The 17,321-nt window shown below is 42.1% G+C and overlaps 1 protein-coding gene across 5 annotated transcripts in view; it reads right to left on the bottom strand.

Moving 5' to 3' along the window:
• The window catches only part of Robo1 (roundabout guidance receptor 1), a 1,048,129-nt gene that overhangs the window by 22,388 nt on the left and 1,008,420 nt on the right, over window positions 1-17,321 (bottom strand). For all 5 annotated transcript variants that reach the window (NM_022188.3, XM_087576842.1, XM_087576841.1 and 2 more), the window contains 2 exon segments: window positions 2,354-2,760; window positions 13,562-13,810. In NM_022188.3, coding sequence (NP_071524.2) covers window positions 2,354-2,760; window positions 13,562-13,810 — 656 coding nt within the window.

The following is a 17,321-nucleotide window of genomic DNA, read 5'->3' as shown; positions in this document are numbered from 1 at the left end:
GGCCAGGTCCAACTTGTTTCATCGAAAACGGGACTTGAAGGCTTTCAGTGCTGTGCTGACCTAAAGTGTTTTGGTTTCTAGAAATTCCACCCAAAAATCCACCATTCTCCATTGAGCCACAAGAATCTTTAGATGGCCTTGGGAATCAGACATGTCCTCTGGCTATAGACAGGAGAAGTCACAGCCATCGGAATTGACACATTTAAAAGTGCTAACTGAGGCACATTAAATAACAGACATTAATGCAGCCAAGTGAGAAGCAATGCGATTGGGTTATCCATTCATATTAACTCCAAGTTACACGATAAGCACCGCCATTTCTGGAAAAGAATATTGTAATAGGCAGAGGCCAGTGCATGTTTAGTCCATTGTAATTATGAGCCAAATGGGACCAGAAGTGCCACGGGATTACAATACAATAAAATATTAAACCCAACTCTCTTTAGCTATGATGGAGATGATTACAATTAAGGTTACGTATCCATGAAAACAGAGAATTAGGCCTGAGATGGCAACCATTACTCATTCTATTGTATAAGGCCATCTACTACTCGTAGACCCTGAGGCATAAGGTCGGTTACAGATGAATTTTCAACGTTACTCCCATGTCTCGTTGACTTAATGAGCTGAGACGTGCCATTAATGCAATCTGAAAATAGTGGTTTGAGCCGCTTAATTTCATGTACTTATTTTTTTTATAGAGGATTATGAACTAAGGTAAAGCATATATATGTTATTTATTAATTAATACAGATAATTAGGTTTGCATGTATTACTACATTTAGTGGCTACTGGGAAAAAGATTGTTTGGTTGAATTTTATAAAACATTAGGCCTGAAGTAAATACATATTTTGTGCAAATGTGCTGATAAATATTAGATATCTTTTTTTACACACAATGAATAATGTAGAGAGATGGCCTTGTGTCGTAACTGAACTATCTGACTATATTCTACACTCATAAACTGTAATGAGCAGTACAGTATCTTATGGAAGCCAGGGAATCTAGCAGTGTGACAGTTCCTAAACTAGGAAAATTAAAACGGGCAGAAGTTTTTGGTTTGTGGTGATCTTTTCATTTCCTGAAATATGTTTCTTTTCTATCGGCCATATTGTTTTCCTTAACTATCATTATTTCCATGACTACCAGAAATATAGACAGACACAAGTACACACACACACACACACACACACACACACACACACGCACATAATATAAACACACATGCATAATATATACATATGCATATTTATTCCAAACAAAGACCAAACAATGTTTGTTGAAAATCCAATTATTTTCTTTCTCATGCCATCTCCTCTCTAAGTAGGAGAGGAGGAATTAAGTGAAAATGATTTAAAAATAAGTAAGTTCATTATACCAGGATCCAGCGGTGAAAGGGGGAGGGGAGATGAGGAAACGTAATATGCATTTATATTAACTCGCTCTTTCAACTTTTAGATTAAAAATATGAAACATTTATGCTTGAAGATGTATGCATATTTCAAACATCTTTTCAGTTAAAGTGATACGAAGCACACAGAGGCGTTTCGGTTTCACTGTTCCTCCACAGGCTTTCACAGCGAGTGCTGTTCTCTGGTTGGTAATTCTGCATGGAACCTTTGTAAACCAGGGTCTGGCTGGCAGACGTGGGTCCTGAGAGCCAGGCCTTTGGAGGGGGATTAAACCCTTGCTATTCCTAGCGGGATTCCCAGCCTGATCTGTCCTCCAGTGTGAGCAGCCACAGACACAAGCACCCACAAGAACTTGTCTGCCCTGCCCTCCTCACTGGGTCAAAGAATAACCTTTCTCTCTGATGGAGTTTCTATCAGGGATTGTGATTCCAGGGACTAATATAAGAGGTTAAGGAGCCATTTCCCAATGGTTCCAGTGTTCTAACGGGGTATTTTCTTATATATCTTACAGAAATGTTAATTAACTAGAACTATCAAAATGAAGTTCATTTTGGTGACATTCTGCATTAAAACCATTTATAATATATACATAGTTCATTTTGCTGAATATAATTAAACCTTAAAGAAATAACCTATGTGCATATATGTAGAAATATATGTAAACACATATGTAAATATATGTACATATTTGCTACAATTATCATCAATAACATTATGGTCAGTTTCTCTCTCATCAGTCACCTTATATGGAGTTTATAAAAGTAAAATAAATAATTTGAAAAGTCTTTGCTAACAAATAATCAAACCGAATCATATTCTTGAATTTCTTTTCCATAGGAAGTAAAGAGAGAGAAAAGCTGGAGGACTGTTTCACCCGGGAAACATGGGACAAGGTTAGTGACCAGCGCGCATCTCCTGGTGAAGGGAGCGTAGGACTCACCAGCAGCATCCTGCATCTGGCGGCGAGCCACCTTCAGGCCCGCATACTCGGCGGCTGCGGCAACTGCCTGGGCAAAATCGGCGTCAGTGAAAAAGGAACCATCCGATGAACTGACACTGGAGCGCCCACTGGAAATGTTGTCCTCTTCTGAGGCTGAGCCCCAGCCATTGATCATGGAGCCAGTGACCGAGCTCTCGAGGTCCCCAACACTAGATGCTGGGGTCTGTTCAAGCCCACGTAACAACAGCCTTCGGGTCTGCATCTTAGCAACTTCCATGTCAGCTTCGTCTTCCTCCTCTTCTGGGGCATCCGTATCCATGTCTGAGACCAGGGGTCCTGAAATGTAGCCGTAAGTATGTGGTGGGGAAATTGGCCGTGGTGGTGGAGGAGGACTCACCGGCTGCCGCCTGTAGGAAGACAAGGAAAGCTCAGCTCAGCACTTAAGACCCAAAACAGTGGAGGTTGGGGATTTAGCTCAGTGGTAGAGCGCTTGCCTCGCAAGCGCAAGGCCCTGGGTTCGGTCCCCAGCTCCGGAAAAAAAAAAAAAGGAAAAAAAAAAGACAAGACCTAAAACAATGAATCATTAACTGGCAAGTCGAAGCTTACAGCAACAAACAGCGACTCCCCTAGCATCTTACTTCCTCTTCTTGTCACTGTGATAAAACACTATGATATAATGATAGAAGGGACAGAGGGCTTCTTCTGATGCAGCATTCAAAGCTACAGTCCACCTGACAGGGAAGTCAGGTGACCGGAGTTTACGGTTACTGGCAACACTGGATCTACAATCAGAAAGCAGAGGGCAAAGGGTGAATGCTGCAGCCCACCTGCTCTTAGTCTGGGGTTATAGCCAGGGGATGACTCCGCCCACAGTGGGTGAGGCTCTCCATCTTAATTAATGCAATCAAGATCAGCCCCCACAGGGCTATCTCTGAGGCGATTCGAGTTTCTGTGGACAATCCTATATCTGGTGACTTCTTTTTTTCAAGGCAAAATAAAGATATTTGGTTATCTAATCCTCATGTTTGTTCATTCAATTATGTTCACTTAGAAGGCAGGGATAACCCTTATTTGGGGCATATAATATTTTTCCTGAGAGTTACCAATTTTCTCAGTTGGTTATTATTATCATTGTTGTTGCTGGTGTTATTATTTTTATTATTATTTGCAGGAGACATTACACGTGAAAGAGTTTGTTCTGCACACATTTTCTTCCTCCCCTTTCTCAATTGCTCCTCCCGCTATTCAGAGCAAATGGAGTTATTCATCTTGGCAACATCCAGCAAAATTTCATACGATTACAAAAAAATACATATTCAGCATATGCCATAATTGCTTTTAGACTTTATTCTATTAAGAAAAGCTATGAGATCCAAGAACAATTTTCTCCGATTTAATCACTTACGAGTTCCACTAAAGGCTATGAACTCTTTTTAAACTCCCCTGCTTTTTACTGCTCCATTACCTATCCGTTCGTCACCCTAACTGCATTTCTACCCTCGGGTCGGTGCTGGTGCTTAGCTCTGTGGATCGATCTACCCGACTTTTCAGGAAGGTTAACACTACTTAGTCTAATGTTCAAGAATTTGTTTTAAGTCCAAACATGAAGAAAATACTAAGAACACCACACTCAGAAATCAGAACTATTGGGTCCTGGCCACTTGTCATAGTCTTGAAGAACTCCATTTAAAGGTAAGTAAGTTTAAGAGGGCTGAGCTCCTTTGGACTGTAATGGAAACAACAACAGTATGCAAAGAAAGTGTTCTGACCGAGGGAGAATGCAAGGGAATGGCTCTTTAATGGGGGCCCTTCCATACAAAAGAAAGGTCACAAGCTTCTTCATGGAGTAGTCCTGGTCTGTGACTCCTCCCAAGCCAGGTAGAAGAGACAATGCAGTGAAGGACGTCAGGTGAAAAGACCCAGCAGAGCTGTTCATCAGGCTCTACATACACTCTTCAGCAGAGAAGACCATGAATTCTGCCCAGCTGAGTTAGAAGGTAGCTGTCCTTGGGATCTGCCAGATCACCAGATAATCCCACAATGTGGGAGGCAAGGAGAGAGCATGAGAGTGTAAGTCACATGAAGACGTGGTTAAATGGGTTAAAGACTACAGATGTCTTTAGAGATGCTGTCTAAGAGCAAAGCTCTCATTGATGAGGTGAGTTAGTGCTGGTCCGCCCACCCGCTTCTTCATCTCCATGACGCTACTCATTGAGTAAGATGGGGCAGAGCAGTGTCTAGTGCTCCACTTTGAGGAGAGTTTGCGTTTGCTGCTGGCGTTCCCTGTCTTTCCCTTAGGACCAGGAGAGGCAGGAGGACAAAAGGGAGGTAGTGGCAGACTCGGCTTCTGCAAAGGATGTCTGGGAATGCATGGCTAAGGTTTGAAATGAACAGTGCTGGGTCAGAAATGAAACGTAAGCAGACAAACCTACATGGGAGGCAGTCAAAACCCACCTATGGTCCAAACCACGCAGGTCTACTGTACAGAGGAAAAGTCAGTTCACACAGCACCGTTTAGAGGGTGGTCTGGCAGTTCTTTGAAGTAAGCTTTTTTTTTTTTTTTTTTTTTTTTTTTTTTTTTTTTTTTTGCTTTTGATCCCAATACATGGAGACACTTCAAATAAACTTTTTTTATTGCTGAAAATTGAAAACTACGAAAGTCACTTTGAAACACCACAATCAACTCATTGAGACACTGGCTAGCCATCCTTTACGATGTTAATTAATTCTTGTAGCTTGCTGGTTTGCTTTCTTAAGACATCATTTTACACCGAAGTATATGTTAGTTCAAAGGCTGCAAAGTTCTTATACATAAGCTCAGAATTTAAGTCAAACCATATTTCCAAGGCTACCACTTTCCTTCTGGGGAGCTCCCCTCCCCACCTCCCATGTTTTCTATAGGCCAAGAAGAGGCATTTTATAAATAGATGACGTGTAAAAAAATACTAAGAAATGAGAATTAACAATTACATCAAAGAGTTACATGCACACAAGCACACAATATTACATAAAGTAAGCATGCTTTTGCATGTTTGTATAGCTACACATGTAGATATGTTTACACATACAAACATATACACACACAGAGTCCTATAATACAGTGGCTTTGTTTTCATTTCTGGGTGGCTTTAATTTATCTTTGTGTGTGGCATTAGAAGAAATATTAAAACTGTGCCAAAGCTGAAGTTACTTAAAAGATTAAAATGGGTAATTGCTTCAATGCGGAATGTGTTACACACATAGGAGGAAAGCCACTCTTTAATTTGGAGTGCAATAAAATAGTGTGCTTAAATGTTAATTTACAGCCTTTTGTCAGCATGTACAGCCACCAGAACAGGCGACTTTTCTCTCTTTCTCAAGACACCTTTGGGTTTTCAGCACTAACGGGACCATTCTGACCATTGATATACTGCTGTAGAACAGCTAGCCCTAGTGTGAAAGCACACCCATATTGTTGTGCTTGGAGGACCACAGTCTGGAGAAGGAAATACCTTCCTGCTAAACAGGGGCTCCTTTTTAACGACAAACCATGTAAATTCTGAGAAAAGGCAGAAAATTTTACCCAACCCATCCGTAAATAAGGCCAGCCCAGGGAATGTGTGATAAACATGCACAGTTTGAAATATGTAATATATTCTATTGGAAAACAAAAAGCTATTTCGGGACGTTGTCCTCGGGTCGGGCCTAACACAAATGAACCTCAACTCTCTAGACCCCTCCTTGGGGGTTTCGATGTCTTGTGACATAATACAACAGTATATGTGTGTAACTCACAGCACTCTCGACTGTTGCAAAAGTGATGGCTGCATAATAAACATGTTCAAGGGAAAGGGGAGGGATTCCACTAATTTATGACAGTGGTGTGCCTACAGTTCACCGTACAGCCCTTACCAACCAAGACACAAAATGGAAAACCTTTGAGATTTTCTTCCCCCCAAACACTATCATGGCTTAAAATGTTCCTCCTGAGCATTTGTAAAGAGAAAATTTAATTTCTTGCCTTGTCATTTGAATTTCTTTTCCTCCCAACAATATAAAAATTCAAGCTGTTTATTATTAAAAAATATGATTTCCTAGCCCGTATGTGAACATTATTTTCCCCATTCAGGACATTTTTGCTAAATATTAACTCTAGCAAGGCCACATCATCTGATGTTTGAAACAACAGGTGTGAATAAAGTTTAAACACATTATTTTTATTGTTACTGACTGAAAACACGATGATCCCTATTGTATGAATTAGCTATTTTACTTAGTTTCAGATATAAATGGAATAGCTTGGTAATTCACTGGAGAAACTGAAATATTTATAATTAAAGGTGTGAATGCTCCTGAGTGTGTGTCTTTGTGTCTGTGTGTATGCACACACACACGCACACATGCACAGGCGCACACATTATGGAGGCTAAATGACAATCTTGAGTATTGTTCCTCGGGCTTCATCTAGCTCGGTTTATGAGAGTCTTTTACTGGTCTGAAGTTTATCAGAAAAGGCTATAGTGGCTGGCCAGGAATCAGCTTTATTCTCCTCTACAGCAGTGGTTCTGAACCTTCCTAATGTCTATGACCCCTTCATACAACTCCTCATGTCATGGTGGCTCCAGACCATCAAATTATTTTTGTGTCTACTTCAAAACTGTAATTTTGCTACTGTTATGAATCATAATGTAAATATCTGTGGTTTTAGATGGTCTTACATGCCCCCTGTGAAAGGGTCAGGCCACCCTCCAAAGGGGTCATGACCCACAGGTTGAGAACCACTGCTCCACAGAGATAACATAATAAAAGGAAGCCGCCGTGCCTCGCTTATTTTCACATAGATTCTGCAGAACGAATAAAAGTCAGGTCCTCATGTTTGCAAGGTCAGAGTTTTACAAACCAAATTATCTCCCCAGCCCAACAATGTGAACCCTTATGTGCTTACTAAATGTCATGATGTTATAATGGTCTCACTGCTAAACTCTTCTTACATAGATTTCATAGTACTTACAGGTGCCCCTAATCAAGACACAAAATCAATTAATATATGTATTTTAACATTTACCATACCTATTATGATGATAAATATGCTAGATATTTAAATCAATGAGAACATTATCAGCAAAAAAAAATTAGAGGGAACACTTTACATTTTAGACATATTGATTTTAAATCATAGACAACAAATAGAAGATATATATATATATATATACATACATATATATACATATATTTATAGACTTTTTTTTCAAGGTGTCAAAATAATGCCCCCTACTACAACTGGTGGATAGGCCATGAAAGTTCTTCAAACAATCCAATATAGCAGAGTATCTTAGGGTTTTACTGCTGCAAACAGATACCATGACCAAGGCAAGTCTTCTAAAGGACAGCATTTAGTTAGGACTGGCTTACAGGTTTAGAGGTTCAGTCTATTATCAAAGTGGGAGCATGGCAGCATCTACACAGGCATGGGGCAGGCAGAGTTGAGAGTTCTACACCTTCATCTTCATTAAGGTTGCTAGCAGAATACTGATTTCCGGGCAGCTAGGATGAGGGTCTTAAGTCCACACCCACAGTGACACACCTACTCCAACAAGACCATACATCCTAATAGTGCCACACCCTGGGCCAAGCATACACAAACCATCACACAGCAGTTAATGATATGCACCAGTTCTGAACGTGGTTCTTGCTTGGTCTGACCACTTTCTTGCCTTGCCTTGAAGTCAGCTGCTGCCGAAGGAGTGCCAATGGCCTGAGGCTCTATGCTATGAGAAACCTGGTGTGTGGGGTGAGAAGTGCGTGGTGTGTGGGAAGCTGAATGTTAAGTGGCAAGATAGAGGAGCCACAGAGGCCTGGGAGGGACATCATGGATGTGAATTGAGAACCAAGTCACTTGACAGGAGCGCTTTCAGCCTCAGCAGCTGAGCTGAGATGGAGTAGCCACGCAAATGTTTTTAGAGTCCCTGACTTGTGAACAATATAAAATAGTTGAGTCAAGTTACCGAATTTTACAAGTGGTTTTTAGATAGCAATATAAGCAGGAACTTTAGTGTTATATTATGAATTTTGGTGAATAAAATAGACATGTTAGTACAAACAAGCTTGGAAGGCACAGACAATAACATACTCAGGTCAAAAGAGGCCACAGGGCAGAGGGTGTATGGGACTCAGAGTGTCTAACTCCATACCAAGATAGCACGAAAAGAGGATCTGATATTCATTCTTGAATCTAAAGGATGCAAAGGTATTAGGTCAAAAAAGGAGGACTTCGAGATGTTATAGGAGGATGGTTTGCAACATGCAATGATCTTGGGGAGAGCAAGAACAGAGTTCATGTCTGATGAGAAAAAGCTTCCTGATGACAGCAAAGGCAGTGACAATGGGAGAGATAAAGTTACTGAACGGCAGGTCACAGGATGTCCTGACCGCTTTCCCTGGGGAATTTTGCCTCTATTTTTAGGAAGAAGGGAAGCCACCAAAGGTCTTTCGGCAGAGTCAGTAGCAACTGAACAAGAGCAACTGCAGCCAGAGAACCAGTCAAGGGAGAATGGGCTGCCAGAAGCAAGTCACGAAGACTGGCGTCTGGTGCGTGACTTGGGGTAACATGCCGGAGCGATACTGAGGTAGTAAAAACAAGTACTTGGATATAAAATGAGAGACGTAGAGAAATAACCACCCCCAATGAGTGCTACAACGATGGAGTGGCATGGCAATGGGAAATAGAACACATCTGTTTGACAGACCCAGGTCTGAACAGGCTGAGGGAAGAGAAGAGACCGCATCCAAGATTTAACTCCAGATGGGACCCCAACATCGTTCACTCCCTGAAAAGGCGGACACAACGCAAGCACCAGCATGAGGGGGACAGGCTAAATAAACCCATAAGGTATATTCAACACAACTATGTGTGTTGAAGGTGACAAGGGTGGAAGGCCCACTGTCATGGTACTTGCAGCTTGTAAATCAATGCTAACAGACGGCGCTTTCGGAGCAGCGGGAAAATGTGCAGAGGTAAGGGCTTCTGGGACTCTTTTCTGTATATCATTTATTTTTTGAGATTATAAAATAATTACACCATTTCCTCTTCTTGTTATCCTCCAACCACCCCTCCCCACCTCTGATCCTCTGAATATGATTATCTACATATCTTCCAATATGATTACTACATAGATTATTGGCACTTTTATATTTTCTACATTGCCAAAAAGTGGATCTTGAGTTTCAAAAGCGTTCTATAATAAACATATAAGATATGTTTGTTACAAAAGGCAAAAATAGGTCTTAACTTTTTAAAAGTGCTTCCTTGGACTGTGCATGTCTAGGAAGTCACGTTCCTATCCCTTCACGGACTGAACGTAACAGCTCACAAGTCATTGAGTAAATGGAACTGACAGAAAGTTCAGGCATTTACATGCATTTCCCCAACTACCATAGTTTTCTTCATCAAGTACTGGAAAAAGCACTGATAAAATGCAAAGGCTCAGAGTCCCCGGAGAGCGTTTAATTCAAATGGAGGACCAGATACAGACGCCAGAGCAACTAGTCATGGGATCAGCGTGAAGGCCAAGGAGTGAACAGACTGGTGCCCCCTCATCTAAGACTCTCAGAACAGGCAGAAAGAGTGCAGAGAGTACCCTGTGAGACTGTGTTTCCTGGGGATGCCAGAAGCTACACCCATGTCGCAACCACCGCAGCTGAAGGAGGAGGGCACCAATGTACATTCTGTCATGAACTAGGAAGGCTCAAGGGGCCTCAACCCTATGGAAAGAAACACACGAAGCCAAGGAGTGCAGAGAGCAGGAGAAATGGTTTTCCTCAGAGAAGCACATGGTGACAATTTATCCAGTACCAAATGGTCAGCCCTAAAAACATACAAGTAACATTCTATAGGCTGAGCAGGGTGTATCTATGTATTCAGAAATATGTACATTTGTAGCAACTAATAGGACAAGAGGGCTTGAATTTGCAAGAGAGCAAGAAGGGGTGTATGGGAGGATTTCAAGGGAGGAAGGGAAGGAGAAATGATGTAATTATATTATAATCTCAAACAAATAGATAAAATCATAATTAAAGGGGAAAAAGTTGCTTGGTTTTTTTTTTTTTGTTTTGTTTTGTTTTGTTTTTTTCCCAGGCAGCAGAGGATAGTTTTGGAAAGAAAGCAGTCAGACTTGCAAGAATGAGAAATGCTTGCTTGCCATGTGAAATAACAGGAGATATAAGACCTGTGCTGTGACCTCAAGATAAGTCCAGAGAACTTCATACAGACTCAAGTAGAAAAGAGGGTGTGTTCAGGGACTGAGAGAAAGATGGGCAAAGGCAGGAGACCTAGGGTCTCAAATACTGTGCTAGGCTGGAATGACTCAATGGGAGAAACATCAAGAAAGCTAATGAGGGAGGGGGGATGGAGGGGGGATGGAAGAGACAGAGGTAAGAGAGTATTTTTAAAAAATTTATTACATATAAGTACACTGTAGCTGTCCTCAGACACACCAGAAGAGGGCATCAGATCTCATTACAGATGGTCGTGAGCCACCACGTGGTTGCTGGGATTTGAACTCAGGACCTCTGGAAGAGCAGTCAGTGCTCTTAACCACTGAGCCATCTCTCCAGTCTGACAGAGCAGTTGTTAAGGATGTTAGGGAATTTTTAAGTTTTTAGTTTGTCTTGCTTTTGTTTGGAACTGGGCTGAAGTCTTGCATGGGCAGCTATAGGAACGGAAACCACAAAAAAGGCCAAGAGCTACCTTGCAGTTACATGAAAGGAAACTGGTCATTAAAATTATGGGATGATGTGAAAACAGCAGAAGATAACTAGGAGGATAACCGATATAAAAAGGACAGAGGGTTTGTTTTAATTTTGTATATGCCCTCATATATTATATTTTTCATACACTGGCTGAAACAATATAGTTGATAATTCTACATACCATAGCCATGGGACACAGGAAAATACTTTAACACTCAGGCAGAAATTTATTTAGTGGATGATGGCTAAATAAATTTGGTAGCTCTCAGAATATACGTACGCAGTGGGTGAGTAAATTAATAGGGTGAGGATACCATTGGCTGTCCCAGACACTTAACATTGTCTATTTGATTCTCAGAACAGCCCATTACATGGTATCCTGGCAGGAAGCTTGAGAGGGATATGAAGCCCTCCAGGGCAGATGAATGGAGCAAAGTATTACACACCCTGATGCAGGGGCTAAGGTGTGAATGGGAATCCAGAAGACAGAAGTTAAATTACCACATTAAACAGCAGGGCTGAGGCAGGGGGGTGGGGGCTGGAGAGGGCTGGGGTAGGTAAGTGGTGACAGTGCAGGCAGGACACCTCAGAATGAGAAGAGGGTTAAAGAGAGGAAACTTTCAAAGCAGGAGAGTTACCAGTGAAGTCGGGGGTGGGGGCCTGATGTGATGTCATGGCAGAGAAAACCTCACTCACTTTTATTTCAGAGCGATGTGGAAAGGACTATGTGGGACGTCATAGGCTAGGCTAGCAGGAGTTGGGTGTGGTAGCCCACATCTATAACTCCTGAACTAGGGAGGTAGAGGCCGGAGAAACATCACAAGCTCAAGGCCAGCCTGAGACATACAACAGATCCCATCTCATCAGAAGAAAATGTAACAAAGTTACTGAGTGAACAAATAAACCAACATCACCACCAACAAAAGGCTGCAGGGTAATCTGGACCACAGCAGTCCCACTGGCAACCCAGAGGGGTGTAGCTAGGCAGCAGAAAATTTAGGTAATTTTAGAGAATGAAAGAACGCTGAGGTATTTCAGAGCTTAATAGTGTCGATTAGCGCCTCATTGGTTTTTAATAAGAATAGCTGAGATGCTCTGTGACCTTAATAGGGAGGAGAGAGGGCTTATTTGTTCTTAATCTTCATACAGTTGCAAGGATTAATACCATTCCTTTTAAATATACTGCAACCCAATTCTACACACACACAGAGGCCTCCATTCACACCTAAGAAGGTTCCAAACCTCCCTTCTTTAGAGAGAGCAGGTGATTTAAATTTAGTAATAACTTCTTAAAATACTTAGTAAGCATAGCAAATTGTGTTTTAATCTATGGGGTAAAACTCAAGCAGCACATGCAAGAATTTTTTTATTCAAAAATGTCGAAGGAAAGTCTTCCGGGGCAAATACCATGTTTGGTTTTAAAGAATATTAGGAACCAGGAAAGCGATAGATAGACAATGTGTCAAGGGCAATAAAATGGTGCAAACCAAACCATCAACACAAAAAGCTAACATGACTCAGTTTTTATGTGGTAGAAACAGCATGTGTATTCACTGCATGTAATAAAATGGATTGTTGGTGATGTTCAATAGAGTAAAAAAGCCCATACATCTGCACGAGCACACTTACACACACACACACACACACACACACACACACACACACACACACGTAGTGTTTGTAGTCTGGTCAGAGGCATTTCAGCTGGATATTTTTCTTAATTAGATATTTTATTTACATTTCAAATATTATTCCCTTTCCCAGTTTCCCCTCCAGAAACTCCCTATCCCATCCCCCGTCGTCCTCCTGCTTCTACGAAGATGCTTCCCCACTCAATCACTCACTCCTTCCCACCTCCCGCCCTGGCATTCCCCTACACTGGGGAATGGAGCCTTCATAGGACCAAGGACCTCCCCTCCCATTGATGCCAGATAAGGCCCTTTCAGCTCCTTCAGTCCTTCCCCTAACTCCTCCATTGGGGTCCCCGTGATCACTCCCACGGTTGACTTCGAGCATCCTCAGTTGGACATTTAAACCAAAATTAAGATATATGAAGTCATCCTAAGATAAATATACCAACCCTTTATAAATGATATTTTCCTGGGTTTCAAATAACAGGAGAAAACTCTTTTCCTCCCACTGTCTAAAGACGCTTCCTGGTCATACATAGGAAAAACTATAGCATGAAACACTTACCATCAAGAACATAGGACTTACATGAGAAAGGTACTCATGAATATAACTATCATAAGTGGCTGAATGTTGAGGTCCCCATTATTTTCTGGTTATTAGTTCGTGGAGTTCAATTCAGCTAATGTGAGAGTCAACAGTATTAGCAGGTAATGTCCATCATCTGTATGGGCTGGTAGACCCCCAAAATGCCCATGTGACTCAAAAATTATTTCACGGCACACCATCCAACCACTATCTTTGAGGAGTAGAGATCGGGATTGGCCACCAAGGCAGCAAATGAGAACGTACCTCCTGTCTGGTGGGTGGGGCATGTGGCCGAGGTCCTCCGGACAATCCTGTAACATAGGCTGGAGCTCTTCCTGGGGAGACGGGGTGAGAGTGGCCGTGGACTGATGGCTGTAGGACACAGCAGCTGGGGACGAAGCTGCCCCCCGGACAGGGGGCGTGGGGCCTCTTTCAGCTTCCTCTTCTTCTAATTCATCCTGTTGCAAATACATCCGTGCAGGCGGAACAGGGCACGGCATTTCTTGATCATAGCTACAACAGATTACAAGAACGTGCAGTAAACGATTTGTATTAGGGAGTGGGGGGGTTGTCACCCAATTGCTTTTTAGATCTGTTCTAGGTCTTACTAAAGAGTTATCGTTAGAAGACCGCTCACTGTTAGAAGTTATCAGAGCACACGATGGCATGCATCGTACAGAGGGCGAGGGGTCTGACGCTGGGAATAGCTTTGCACAGCCGTTTAGTGCATCTCCAAACGCACTTGGGGGATTCTAGCTCTGCACTCCACAGGACCTTCAGAAAAAAAATGAAAAATGAACTGCAAATGGCCCAAGGTCGTGTTCTGAGTTAGGAGAAATCCTTCCAAAGGGACAAAAAGTGGAACTCAGCCGATTCTGTCCACCTCCGCCCATGTTTCCTCTGACAGCACAGGAAGTATTGTTTCTTTAGTTGAACCTGAGACTGGTTGGTTGGGGTTGTGAAAGTGAAATCAAATGCCTTTCTCTCCCAGATAGAAATCGGCCTTGGGTATCAAGCTGCGGACAGGGAAGACGAGCTCGGTTAACCCCTTGCTCTGGCGCATATCTATTCATCACGACAGGGACAGATCAAACTGTACAAATTTTGTACTTCTTACTCTCTCCCTTTATTTTTCCTCCTTCTATTCCTGAGAGACAACAGGTTTTGCCTTCTAGCCCAGGTTAGCCTCAGTCTCACGGTCCGGCCTCAGCCTTCCGACTGCTGGCCTTCCAGGCAGGCACCCTAGAGCCTTTAGCTCACATTCTACTCCCTGCTCTGATTCCCTCCACCAGGGGAGTTGATGTTCAAATACTGCGGCTGCTTGTGCATTCTTTTATTTTTAAATTGTCCTAAGTTATCCTTTTTCCCTCTTGTCTACGTTTCTTTCATTCTCAAGAAGCACAGTAATTTGTTCTCCTATCTAAACTAAAAATATTAGAGAGTATTCTTAGTATTTTCTTTCTTCGGGGCATCCAACCGCTGACTGGCCAGGTCATCTCGATCCTCTGCGTAAAACCTCTCGAGTCTTGTCCCTTGCTCGTGTCTGCTGTGTGCCTTAACCTTTCAGTTCGTCTCTCTGCTTCTGAATGCTCTGTTTTTCAGTGTCTTCAAGTTGCTCCAAATTTGCAAAACCGGTCGCACACCACTCACAGACCATTCATTTACTCCAAAGCAATAAACGGTCCTTTAATTGCTTAAACAATAAAAAATAAAAATGCCCAGGCAAGATGCTGGAGTAACTGCACGTTCTGGTGGACATCTGCCTTCCTGGCTTCCTCTCAGCCGTTCCATGTGTTTCCTGTTAAGCTCTCCAGGAGTCTGCGTCTCTGTGTGGTCCCAGCGTCCATAAACGCGTTCTTTCTTCAGAACCTTCTCATGTGTCATAGCTAAGAACGACTGCCACTTGATCAGGAAGCCTTCATCCCCTGCCCCATTCAAAACCATCCTCTTCGGGATGGAGTCTTTTTGCCACTGTAGGGCCTGAAGGTTTTGCTTTGTTTTTCCTTTGTTCATATTAACTTCATTGTGTGTGTGTGTGTACTAAGAGGTAACTACTGGATTAAAATAGCTGGGACAACAAACTTTAAAAAAGAAAACAACAGCTGCCCGCATCCGTGTTACTTGCACATTCTGTGCCTGTATTACTGACCCAGTAAAATTTATATGCAACCACAAAATCTTGGTGACGTTTTCATGGCCGTTCCCACATCTGCAAAGGCCAAAATCTAGCCACCTGCCATGTTTGCTGCCAGCTGAGGTTAAACATAAATAAAAATGAAAAGGCCGACTTTTGGGAGTTTATGCCCTCTGCAATCACCTTTCTATGGGTGTTCGCAGTTCTCAGCTTGCTTTCCTAATTCTTTTCTTCTGATTTTTGCTAACCTTGGTGATGTCCTGTTTATTGCGACACTCCCAGGAAGTGTGAAGTTCCACTAAACTGAGGAAGGCAGCAGTGGGCCTGATGCCCCGTGAGGTGAACTGAATGTGCTCAGACATGATCTAGTGCGTCACGGAAGAGGAGGAGATGATAACTAAGGGGTCTTGAACAGAACACCCATCAGGTGAGAGCACACGCTGGCCAGCATCACCGAGGTGGAGGCTCTTAGGAACTCCTTCACCTTCCCTCTAGGTGTGTGTATTCAGTGACGCATGGTCAACATTGCAGCTACAGATAATGGGAACCGTCTATAAACATTTTCTGTATAAGAACTTGACACAAAACACATTCTGAATATTATTGGAAAGTGCAAAGATGGACTTATGTATGGGCAGAACTGAAACCATTAAAGAACACCGTTGAAATGCTGGTGGGTTAATAATCGACCTTTCTTTATTTTCTTTCTAGTTACTGAGGAGGCTGTTCTCAGGGAGATGCCCTTTCCGGCCGTGTCTTCTCCCTTGGTTTGATTTCATCTGGTGTATCATGTCCAGGGACAGATGTTGGGAGACGAAAACAGCACACACACTTCCTAAATTTTACCATGTGGTTTACTTAGACTCATGAAATGCTTTGAGAATCAGTCCCACAGAGTTTAACTTCCTAAGCAAACTGTTTCTTAGCACAAGGTATGATATCCAAGGAAGAGAGCTCTCCAGTACACCATGACGTGTATAGATCAATGCGATTGTTTTAGGAAGACTTAACATGGGACGGCGACATTCGAACACTCCCAGGCGTGGCTTAATGGCGGGGATGTGTTCCGAGAAATCCATTGTTGAGAACTTTGTCATCTCATGGACAGCCCAGAGAACACTGTCACAAACCTGGATGGTATTGTCCATTCTCTCTACCGTAGAGGCAGTTATTATACTTGAAGTAGCAGATAAAAGAGACATAGTGCAAAGTATTTCTGTTTTCAGAGACACTGAAGATATGAAAGGCACAATGAAAACACTATTGGGTAGGGTTTTTCTGTCCCATTATGATCTTATGGAATCTACAGCACATAATATGTTACAACATTGACATAGTGGATCTAATATGGATAGTGATATTTAAAATATCATGGAAATATATATATATATGTGTGTGTATATATATATATATATATATATATATATATATATATGATTCTATGCTAGAGTTTACACTTATATAGCACTTTATTTGCTAATCCCAAGTTCTTGGATTAAAGACATGCACCACCAGCACCCAGCTACTACTCACACTATTGTTAATATGTGTATACATGTATACACATACATGAGTAATTAGGTACATTCGTGCATGTGTGTACATATAATGTGTGCACTGAAAAAGATTCCTAAGACTTAATTCATAGCTGAGACAGCCCTAGGGAGAGCGGATATATGTGTGCATAAAAAGAGTGTGGTGTATAGATACTATGTGTACCTAATTTGCAGGTTTTAAGGAAGTGTCCTTAACCTTAATTCACATTTCAGATCTCCCTAAGGAGGGCTGTTAAGTCCTATTGTTTGAATTAGGCACTGGTGTTTGTGGACCTAAGGAATCCATCTCCCTTGGGCAATTAGGGTGAACCCTGACTTGTCCTCTCTGAGGCAT

This window comes from Rattus norvegicus, chromosome 11 (genome assembly GCF_021556685.1).
Source record: "Rattus norvegicus strain SHRSP/BbbUtx chromosome 11, alternate assembly SHRSP_T2T, whole genome shotgun sequence".
NCBI classification, from domain to species: Eukaryota; Metazoa; Chordata; class Mammalia; order Rodentia; family Muridae; genus Rattus; species Rattus norvegicus.
The sequence above is the reverse complement of the archived record's forward strand: the minus strand, read 5'-3'. Positions and strand labels throughout refer to the sequence as shown.